This window comes from Medicago truncatula, chromosome 5 (genome assembly GCF_003473485.1).
Source record: "Medicago truncatula cultivar Jemalong A17 chromosome 5, MtrunA17r5.0-ANR, whole genome shotgun sequence".
Taxonomy (NCBI): Eukaryota; Viridiplantae; Streptophyta; class Magnoliopsida; order Fabales; family Fabaceae; genus Medicago; species Medicago truncatula.
The window spans coordinates 41,719,562-41,731,282 of NC_053046.1; the positions used below are offsets into that span (position 1 = coordinate 41,719,562).

General features: G+C 32.8%; 3 protein-coding genes across 3 annotated transcripts; 2 read left to right on the top strand and 1 right to left on the bottom strand.

Annotated features, from left to right (window-relative positions):
* Positions 1-85: 85 nt before the first annotated feature.
* Positions 86-4,657, top strand: LOC11428849 (calcium-dependent protein kinase 2). Its single transcript, XM_003617499.4, has 8 exons — positions 86-1,229; positions 2,151-2,294; positions 2,386-2,538; positions 2,779-2,894; positions 3,370-3,537; positions 3,621-3,748; positions 4,003-4,102; positions 4,359-4,657. The coding sequence occupies exons 1-8, from the start codon at positions 491-493 to the stop codon at positions 4,431-4,433; spliced, it is 1,623 nt and encodes a 540-aa protein (XP_003617547.2). The 5' UTR covers positions 86-490; the 3' UTR covers positions 4,434-4,657.
* Positions 4,658-4,851: 194 nt separating this feature from the next.
* Positions 4,852-8,029, top strand: LOC25494954 (calcium-dependent protein kinase). Its single transcript, XM_013598939.3, has 5 exons — positions 4,852-6,194; positions 6,603-6,746; positions 6,838-6,990; positions 7,221-7,386; positions 7,830-8,029. Exons 1-4 carry the CDS (start codon positions 5,459-5,461, stop codon positions 7,376-7,378), a joined length of 1,191 nt encoding a protein of 396 aa, XP_013454393.1. The 5' UTR covers positions 4,852-5,458; the 3' UTR covers positions 7,379-7,386; positions 7,830-8,029.
* An 804-nt stretch (positions 8,030-8,833) lies between these two features.
* LOC11436635 (protein translation factor SUI1 homolog) lies at positions 8,834-10,464 on the bottom strand. Its single transcript, XM_003617500.4, has 2 exons — positions 10,269-10,464; positions 8,834-9,336 (listed from the first exon to the last, which is right to left on the bottom strand). The coding sequence occupies exon 2, from the start codon at positions 9,302-9,304 to the stop codon at positions 8,972-8,974; it is 333 nt and encodes a 110-aa protein (XP_003617548.1). The 5' UTR covers positions 9,305-9,336; positions 10,269-10,464; the 3' UTR covers positions 8,834-8,971.
* Positions 10,465-11,721: the final 1,257 nt, after the last annotated feature.

Sequence of the window (11,721 nt, forward strand, 5' to 3'; positions counted from 1 at the left end):
GAATGAAACTTCTGTCGGATTCTCTGGCAAGGACATTAATGTCAATGTCCTTCCACAACATTGTTTTCAACAAAACATCAAACATTTTAAAAACATATTCTGACACATGAATCCAAATCTAACATATTTGACTCAGTTCAAGGTTTGCTTGTTCTTCCTTTTTTGTTAATAATTTCATACTTCAGACTTTTTCTCTTAGCCACCTTAAATTATTCACAATTTTTGATCCTTTCCTCACAAACCCTTCTATATCAAGTTTCAAACTTCGGTTTCTTCATATCCAGAAAACCAAAAAACCTTCTTCACACTCTGCATATTTTTGTTCAATTTTTAATCTAAAGCTTTGATTTTTAGCTATAAATTTGCATAATTTTTTGAATTCTGATCTGGGTTTTTTCCTTTTTCATACCTTTACTAAATAACTTTGAAGATTTGTTCTTGTATCTTATAAAAATCTCATTTTTTTGGTTTTTGATTTTGAGCTATAATCATGGGTGGTTGTTTGAGTAAAAAGGAATCAAAGCCAGATCATAGACACGTTGGTGTTTCTGGTATTCACAATCATAATCATAATCATAATCACAATCACAATCATAATCACAATCACAAGAATCATGAACCTTATGTGAATCAATCAAAAACCCCTTCTCAACAACCTTACCAATCACCAAACAAACATGCCCCCCGAAGTCCAAAACCAATTGTTCAAAGACCAAATACAAACGCAATTCTTGGTAAACAATTTGAAGATGTGAAACAAATTTACACACTTGGGAAAGAATTAGGAAGAGGACAATTTGGTGTGACTTATCTTTGTACTGAGAATTCAACTGGATTGAAATATGCTTGCAAATCAATTTCCAAGAGGAAACTTGTTAGTAAATCTGATAAAGAAGATATAAAGAGGGAGATTCAAATCATGCAACATATGAGTGGACAACCAAATATTGTTGAGTTTAAAGGTGCTTATGAGGATAAAAATTCAGTTCATGTTGTAATGGAACTTTGTGCTGGTGGTGAACTTTTTGACAGGATTATTGCTAAGGGAAAGTATAGTGAAAGAGCTGCAGCTTCAATTTGTAGACAAATTGTTAATGTTGTTCATATTTGTCATTTTATGGGTGTGATGCATAGAGATTTGAAACCAGAAAATTTCTTGTTGTCTAGTAAGGATGATAAGGCAACTATCAAGGCCACTGATTTCGGTTTGTCGGTTTTCATCGAAGAAGGTATAATTTTTTATTCATTCATTCATTTGGGAATTATAGAATGTGAAGTATGTGAACTGTAGCATAATCTTGAAATTTTAATTTAGCTGCAATGCATTGCCAATAATTGTCATCAGTATACCCTGTTTGTCAACAGTTACGGTTAAACAAATTACAGTATTTATGCTTTTTTTTTTTTCCTTCTTTTTCGCTTCGTAAACAATTTTTATCATCCACTTTGTTCCATGATCTTTAGTACAATGGTTATGCTGTGTTATGAACATGGAAAGTAATTTACTATAATTTATCCTCCGTTGCACCTAATGCATTGTAGTGTTGCAATGTGGATTCTCCGGTTGTCACAGAAACACGGAAATTGCAGCGCTGTAATTGCGGATCGCAATATTGCAGCTGCATCATGTGATGTAGTAGGGGCATGCACATTGAATTAATGAAAAATTACGCATCAATCTTAGGGAGATAAAGAAAATGAATGACATCGAACTTAGGGAAATAAAGAAAGTCAATGCTGCCATCATTTTCCATTCATTTTCACTGTCAGAAATGATATGAAGATGGGAATGAAGTTGATAGATTAAATGGATTTGTATGGCCATCCTAATTAAGAACTTAGGAAGACTAACATGACATGATTGATCAAATAAACCAGACGGCAGAAACTGTCATTCCATTTATTTGTATTATCTGGTTTCATAAAATTCTTGAACTTTAAAGTGATTTGCAATTTGCTTGTTTTAGTTCCATGACAATCCATGTAGAAATTCTCATATGTGATTTTTCTGCAACCATATGACACACATAACATATGTAGTATGTTGGCAACTACTTGTCTTTTGATCAGAGGATTTATCATAATAAAGAGCAGGATTGTCTTCCTTTTAGAATATGTACACTTAAACTTTTCTGATTATTTATTCGCAGGAAAGGTATATCGGGATATAGTCGGCAGTGCTTATTATGTTGCGCCAGAAGTTCTACGCCGTAAATATGGGAAGGAAACAGATATATGGAGTGCAGGAGTTATATTGTACATCTTACTTTGTGGTGTGCCTCCATTTTGGGCAGGTAAAATCAACTGGTTCATTAGTCGTTTCATTATGAAATGATAATTACTTGTCTAGGCTTGACTGACTTTTACCTAAAATACTTGTTCTAGAGACGGAAAAGGGAATATTTGATGCCATATTGCAAGGTCATATTGACTTTGAAAGTCGTCCATGGCCAAGTATATCAAACAGTGCTAAGGATCTTGTTAGTAGGATGCTTATGCAAGATCCAAAGAAACGTATCACAGCTTCTCAGGTTCTAGGTAGGTAACTTTTAGTCTGTTCTCGCCTCATCAAATACTTGAAAATTTTAAAGCAGTGTATGGAACTATGTATAATATTTTCAATTGCAATTACTATTGATTTTTTTATTTATTTATAATCGCAAACGTTTGTGTTACTATCGACTGACAACATCGTTGCATTATCCTTATGAATTTTCATTGGCTAATGTTTTGTAAGTTTTTTACTAATTGACTCATATGTATTGTATGGATTATTAGATCATCCTTGGCTTAAAGAAGGTGGAAATGCTTCTGACAAACCAATAGACAGTGCAGTCCTTTCCAGAATGAAGCAATTCAGAGCGATGAATAAACTAAAAAAACTCGCCCTCAAGGTTAGTCCAGTCACTATCTAAATGAAGAGGAGAGTGTTGTTTTATACTTATTTTATTAAATGACATATTGTTACTGCTTTCTATGTGGATCAACAGCTAAAAATTATTAAAAGCTAATTTTAAGACAAACTATGTTTAGATAAACAACTTATTAAACACTTATAGCATAAGCGCTTATCATATAAGGACTTATGTATAAGCTATTTCTATACACGAAAAGATGAAATAAAATCACATTATTTTCATATAAGCTAGTATAAGTTGTTTTCATAAGCTATCCCAGAGAGCTTATGGAAGTAAGATGAAAACTAATTATGAACATGTCATAAGCTACTTCCATAAGCTCTCCTAAACAGTATCACAAGTGTTTATGTCAGTAAATAAACTCAAATAAGCCTCTAAACAGGCCTAATGACTGTTTCAGTCAATAAATTTACACTGAGATATAAAAATATTCACCTATTGTTTCTTTTAGGTTATTGCTGAGAATCTTTCTTCAGAAGAGATCCAAGGTTTGAAGGCAATGTTTACGAACATGGACACTGACAAAAGTGGTACAATCACATATGAGGAATTAAGGGCAGGATTGCAAAGACTCGGCTCAAAGCTTACTGAAGCGGAAGTGCGGCAGCTTATGGAAGCTGTAAGCCATTACTGATTAACAAGATTTGTTGTGTAATCTGTGTGTTAATTCCTCTAAAACCATAATCCTTTGCTTAAATATAGGCTGATGTAGATGGAAATGGAACAATTGACTACATAGAATTCATCACCGCAACAATGCATAGACACAGGTTAGAAAGAGATGAGCATCTTTACAAGGCCTTCCAATATTTTGATAAAGACAATAGTGGGTAAGCATTTCTATCTTCAATTACTATTTCTTCAATCTGTTATATTTTCAACTTTTAACTTAGAATTTGTTCTATAGTTTATTGCCATGTCTGTCAACTATGTTTCATGTTTGTTTTTTTTAAAAAGTTTTAATAATAAAACAAGGATCAATTACAAGAAACCTTTTTCTCCCTAGATAAACAAGTACATTAATTACAGACTCATCATCAATTTAATGAACATATATCCTTGTTTTTGTTTGATTCCATCACAGTTTTATTACAAGAGATGAACTGGAAACAGCCATGAAAGAATATGGTATGGGCGACGAAGAAACAATCAGGGAAATTATATCGGAAGTTGATACGGATAATGTAAGTCTATGTTTCTTTTACCTGTATTTGCTTTAGTATAAAATTGGTGCAATCTGTAAACCTCAAATCAGAGATGTTGGATAAAGATTGGACGTCTCACATTCTTACCTCGCAAATCAGATTCAAAGCACTAATTTGAAATATGAGCCGTCTAATCTTTCATCCATTAGCTCCGATTGCTAGCTGCACAATTTTTTAGCTACATCAAATCCAAGATCGGTTTTTAATGACTTGCTATGATGTTGTGGTATCTCAGGATGGTAGAATTAACTATGAAGAATTTTGTACAATGATGAGGAGTGGAGTCCAACAACAAGGCAAGCTATTCTAAATAAAGCACAAAATTATGTCACTAGTTTGGGTACCTACAACCAAGACCAGCAAGTGAAAAATATTAAACTTCTTTAGTTTGTGAGAAAGGGCTTCCAAATTTTTTTTTAAATCATATGATAAGCATGTAAAGATTCTAATATACATTTGTGGTAGTGAAAAATTAAAATGCTCTGCTTGAGTGGTTGTCTTATATGCTAAGAGCACATGTTAGCATTTGCCTAATATCCATATGTAACTTTTTTTAAAAAAGAGTATTCGTATATGCAATATTTATACACCATTCTATGTTGGTAAACAATTTAAAGTGTTTTATTGTGCTAATGGTAATAATTAAACAATATTTATCCGACTCAAAAGAATTAGTTTTGTGGTTGTACACAGAGGATATCCGATTCAAAAAAAAAAAATAATGTTAAAACATGAATGAAGTTTTTTTCTTTTTGACTGAAACATTAATAAAGTTGTTAGGTTAAATGATTTTTGTTCTTTTTCTACACATGGATCAAATGGGCTAGTGTAGGAGTAGTGGATCTACCTGAGAAAAAAATGAAGCTTCTCTTGGATTCTCCTGTAATGATATTAATGTCCTACCACAGCATTGTTTTATACAACCTCAAACATTTTAAAAACATATTCTGACATATGAATCCAAATCTAACATTTCACTCGGTTCAAGGTTGCCTATTCTTTCCTTTTTTGTTAATTCCATTCATACTTCAAACTTTTTCTCTTGGCCACCTTAAATTAATCACAAATTTTGATCCCTTCCTCAGAAACCCTTCTATAGCAAGTTTCATTCTTTGGTTTCTTCACACCCAAGAAAAAAATAAAAAACTTTCTTCACACTGCATATTTTTGTTCATTTTTTGATCCAAAGCTTTGATTTTTAGTTATAAATCTGCATAATTTTGTTGAATTTTATCTGTTTTTTTTCTTTCCCTTTTCACACTTTTACTTGATCTTTTTGAAGCTTTGATCTTGCATCTGATAAAAATCCCATCCTTCTGATTTTGTGCTATAATCATGGGTGTTTGTCTGAGCAGAAAAGAATTAGAACCAAAACATAGACATGTTGGTGTTTCTGGTAAGCACAATCAAAATAAAAATCCCAATCACAATCACTGCTACGATCATAATAACAAGAATCATGAACCATTTGTGAAGCAATCAAAACCCCCTTTTCAACAACCTTACCAATTACCAGATAAACATGCACCAAGTCCAAAACCAACTGTTAAAAGGTCAGATACAAACACAATTCCAGGTAAACAATTTGAAGATGTGAAACAAATTTACACACTTGGGAAAGAATTAGGAAGAGGACAATTTGGCGTGACTTACCTTTGTACTGAGAATTCAACTGGATTGAAATATGCTTGCAAATCAATTTCTAAGAGGAATCTTGTTAGTGAACCTGATAAGGAAGAAATAAAGAGGGAGATTCAAATCATGCAGCATATGAGTGGACAACCAAATATTGTTGAGTTTAAAGGTGCTTATGAGGATGAAAATTCAGTTCATGTTGTTATGGAACTTTGTGCTGGTGGTGAACTTTATGATACGATTATTGCCAAAGGGAAATATAGTGAAAGAGATGCAGCTTCAATTTTTAGACAAATTGTTAATGTTGTTCATATTTGTCATTTTATGGGTGTGATGCATAGAGATTTGAAGCCAGAAAATTTCTTGTTGTCTAGTAAGGATGATAAGGCAACTATCAAGGCCGCTGATTTCGGTTTGTCGGTTTTCATTGAAGAAGGTAAGATTTTTATCCATTCATCGGTCTTTCTTTATTGATAGATTAAATGTATTCGTAAGGCCATCCTAATTAAATGAACCAGAATGGCAGAATCTATCATTTCATTTATTCCATAGATTACAAGATTTGTATTATCCGGTTTCATAAAACTCTTGAACTTCAAAGTGGTTTGCTAGTGTTGGTATCATTGCAATTTCCTTATATTAGTTCCATGACAATCCATGTATAGATTCTCATATGTATTTCTCTGCAACTATATGGCACACATGATAATGTCATTGAAATGCATATGTAGTATGTTGTGTGCAACTACTTGTCTTTTGATCAGAGGATTTATCGTATTAAAGAGAAGGATTGTCTTCCTTTTAGAATATACACACTTAAACTTTTCTGATTATTTATTCAAAGGAAAGGTATATCAGGATATAGTTGGAAGTGCTTATTATGTTGCGCCAGAAGTTCTACGTCGTAAATATGGGAAGGAAATAGATATATGGAGTGCAGGAGTTATATTGTATGTCTTACTTTCTGGTGTGCCTCCATTTTGGGCAGGTAAAATCAACTGGTTCATCGGTGTATTCATTATGGAATAATAATTACCGTGTACTAAGCTTGATAGTTTTCCCTAAAATACTTGTTTTAGAGACGGAAAAAGGAATATTTGATGCCATATTGCAAGGTCGTATTGACTTTGAAAGTCTTCCATGGCCAATCATATCAAACTGTGCTAAGGACCTTGTTAGCAAGATGCTTATACAAGATCCAAACAAACGTATCACAGCTTCTCAGGTTCTAGGTAGGTAAATTTTATTGTTTTCGCCTCACCAAGTACTTGAAACTTAAAACATTGTCTGTATAATATTTTCCAATGCAATAACTATTGACTTTATTTTTAATCGCAAATGTTAGTATACTTAGTATTACTGTTGACTGGCAACATCGGTTCGTTATCCTTATGAATTTTCTTTCGCTAATGTTTTGTAATTTTTTTACTAATTGATTCCTATGTATTGTATCTATTATTAGAGCATCCTTGGCTTAAAGAAGGTAGAGATGCTTCTGATAAACCAATAGAAAGTGCAGTTCTTTCCAGAAGAGATTCGGCTCAATATTTCTATCTTCAATCACATATGAGGAATTGTTGGCAGGATTACAAAGACTCAGCTCAATATTCGGATAATTAATAACAATAGTAAGCAAGTATTTCTATCTTCAATTACCCTTCTTCAATATATTATATTCTCAACTTTTGACTTAGAAGTTACATTATAGTTTATTGTCATGTCAGAGCTGTCGGATGAAGATTGGACGACTTGCTTTCTGACCTTGCAAATCAATTTAAAAAACATGAATTTGAAATATGAGTCGCTCAATCTTTCATCCATCGGCTCTGATTGCTAACTTTTCCGTTTTCAGCTACTTAAAATCCATAATTAATTTGTATTGACTTGTAGCAAGATAATATTCTGTGAGATGAAGATTGGACGTCTCACATTCTAACCTCACGAATATGATTCAAAACACGAATTTGAAATATGAGCCGTCTAATCTTTCGTCCATTAGCTCCGATTGCTAGCTGCCTGTTTTTTAGCTACATCAAATTTATTGACTTGCTATGATATTGTGGTATCTCAGGATGGTAGAATTAACTATGAAGAATTTTGTACAATGATGAGGAGTGAAGTGGAGTGGAGTCCAACAACAAGACAAGATATCTAATCTAAATAAACCACACAATTATGTCACTAGTTTTATACATCATGTGATAGACATGTAAAGATTTTAATATAGATTTGTAGTAGTGAAAAGTTAAAATGCTCTGCTTGAGTGGTTATCTTATCTACTCTCTTATTTCTCTTTTTGGTTTCTTTAAAGTCTAGTTTTGAGTGATCTTGTAATTTATTTTGTATGGACTCACCTAGGAAAGGTGATTTTCCTAGTTAAGATTAAGTGAGAGTAGTTGTTAATGTGAGAGATGAGAGGAATAAACTAGGCTTAATTACACTTTAATCCCCTATTTTATCAAACTCGCGAAAACAGCCCACTTTTTTAAAATCGAACTTCTAGTCCCTCTATTGTCACATTCTCTGTTGTCAAAGCGGAAATGCGGCGTGGCCACCCCAAAAATTGGTGCGGTGCGGGAGCGGGTCGTGTAGCGGACGCTATTTTGTGGCGCAGACACTGATATATTTAATACTAAAAGACCATATTGTTCAAAAAGATATACTAAAATACCTTAAACATTACTTAAAATTCATGAAGTATTCATAATTCATGAAGTTAACATTGCGAAAAGTACACAATTACCCTTAAAATGGTTTAAAGTAATGGGCAAGCCCGTCTTTCTGCGTGGTGTGTGTGTAGAGGCCGCTTTGGCAGCATTGACTCCACCCCACACTGCTGAATAGCGGGCCGCTTTGACTCCGTCGCGGCCAGGAGCGGTGGGCTGATTTTTTTTCCTGCTACGCTCCGCTATAGCGGGTGGCGCGGCCGCTATTGACACATTTGTGGCAATTTTGGTCTCGAACCATGTTTTTTTCCCCAAAAATCGTGACTTTTGGCGCCAAAAAAGGCGAAAATAAAGGGAAGGTGTCTTGCATTCATTAATTCAAGCATAATCACGATATTCTAATCCAATCTATAAATAAAAATATTCCAATTAATCCAAATCTTTGTTTACTTATTTAATAAATATCACTCTCGTCTTAAATCAAACTTGAGCAACTTTTATTATTACAAGCATGCATATAGAAATCACAAACATGAATAAATCTTGATTAAAAACCATGAATCTTGATGTTGTCCTTTCTAACAAGACCAGCATGAATGAGGAAGTGAGAAACATTCTTGCGTTGATCACCTTGAAGTTGGATAATCTTGCCAAGATCCTTGCAATTCACAACATTTCCATTGCAACAAAACTCTTTCTTGAGATCTTTAAGGATCTTCTCATAGCTGAACTCTTTCTTCAGTCCTTGCACTGTTGTTAGGCTCTTTTTTCCATTCCTTTGTTGTATCCTAATATGCACATACTCTTTTGCACCTGGTGCATCTGATTCTTTAGCCTCAGCAAATGGATCAAATGTGCTTGGGATCTGAATATCAACCATGTACACTTTCTTTGTGATTAGCTCTTAAGAAACTGCAACAAAACAACACCAAAATTAAGGTACATGCATGCATGGGGATACATGTATATTAAAATCAGATTAAAACCAAATAAAAATTCTCCTTAGTTTTAAAGATGATGTTTATCAAACGTCAAACTAACCACTCATTTCAAATCTCGGTTGTTAAATGAAGATCGATCCACTCATATTCCTAGTTGTATTTTAAAACTAATTTGGTGAAGTTAGAATATAAGTTGTTTGATTTTCATCTAACGATTGTGTATTTCTCCTGATTGCAAGGATTTAGGTTATTAGAATTAATGGATTATGTTCATGTAGTAAAATAAGATGTGCAAGTTAGAAGATAAATTGATTAAAAACAAACTATTGATGAGATTGTGATCAAATACATAGACAGATAATAAATAAATGATTTTTTTCTTTTTTTGAAAGAAAAATGATTTTTTATTTATTATCTAAGATATACTTCTTAATCATTAGAGCAAATATTTAAGAAAAAATTATGAAGAAGGGTAAATTATTATTAATAACGGTGACTAATAATTATATCTACAATTGTTCTATATGGAATTCAGACACAGTTCCTTAAGGTTACAAACTCAAACTTGTTTTCAACCTATTGTCGAAAACCATGATTAACCATATATATGAAATAAAAATAATATAATTTTTTTTAAGATATTATATTCACCATATCAAATTTGGAGTATATTTTTCCTTGTGAGCTTAGCTCAGTTGGTAAGGAACAATGCATAATATATGCAAAGTCCGGGGTTCCAACCTCAGACACCAAAAAAGAAAAAAACTTGGAGTATAACAATATATTCAGACAAAGTAGAAATATAATCACCATATCAAACTTGGAGTATATTTAAGTTTTAATTAGTAAATAATAAATTTTCAAACAACAATATTTTCAGACAAAGTAGAAATAGAGACAAACCTGAAGTCTGCAGATAGAGATAGAAAAGCTAGAAGACAAATAGAGGAGAGTTGAAGAGATTGGGAATGTTGTGGTGGGTATATATAGGGAGTGAGGCAATATGAACAAGTAATTTAGGCAATGTTAGATATTACTACTATATCCTAATAATAATATTTTTTGAGGGGATATCCTAATAAAATATCGATGCTAAATAATAATTTACATGCATGAAATTCAAAGTTTTTATTCTAAGAACTTTTCATCAATTGCAATGGGTGCATATATAGTTAATTAATTCAGGAGTTGACGTGTGCAGAATGTATATAAGGTGCTTTTGGATGAATTAATGGAGTATCCTATTCTTGATGGGATTGACAACTAGTGGTAGGGCACCAAGGAGGACCAAACATTTGTGAGGCAATAGTGGAAGAGAATCAAGACTCAAAATTGATTTGCAGATTCTATTATTATTATTTTTTTTTTTAAGGGTGATCCAATTCATGTTATATATTGCCTTTTTTTGAAGGATGTTATATATGGTTTTATCCTTTGCTAAAATTTTATTTGTCTAATTAGTAGTATTTATTTTTCATTTGTATATTATCTGAAATGCTGCAATTAACTAGGGGCAGAATCCTTGTGAAATTGCATGAATCTCTGGAAAAAAGCAATTTGCTGGTGCTTTTGTGTGGAACAGAATCAATGGCAAATGCAGTACTAGCAAATTGCAATGTCAGGGCTTTAGCTCCTGACACATTTGTGTGGGACACTCATGTCAGAACCCCTCTAATAACTCTTGGCAACAACCCTGATAGAGTTCCTGCAAATTGTCTGACTCAACAGTTTGCTTTTCTGATGCACTGTCACATGTCAAATCATTTGCAGTCTGACCCATGACAGGAGCCATGCGAGGGGTATACCCCTGGGAATTGCGTAATAATTAAAAAAAGATTTTTAATTTTTTATAAAAAAGTTAATTTAAACAATTATTTTAAAAAACAATAATTAATTGTATTAAAAATAATTTTAATAATTAAAATTAATTATTAAAATAAATTCAAATAAGATTTTTAAATGTTTTTTTAATTTCATTATTTTAAAATCATTCAAAATAATTTAAGTCTAACAGTAATGAAATTAAAATTGTACGGAATAATATTACAGACCATAAGTAGCAAATAAGTAGCAATTGTACCGGGAAGAATAAGACACTTCCACAAATATTACACACTATGAAAAGAGATAATAAAAGCAAAAGACAATAACATGCAAGAACACATCATCAAGGGTCCAACTTCAATCTTCATCGTCGCTCTCCACCTCCTCGTCGTCTTCGCCCATAAATTGGAAAAGGGTCTACATTGACATCCGAAATTGGTGGTTGCTGACTTGAACTCCCAACCTCACGTGCTTGCCTAAACTGAGTCAGTTGCTCCTCATATTTTCGTTGTCGGCTAAGCAAATCTTGCAC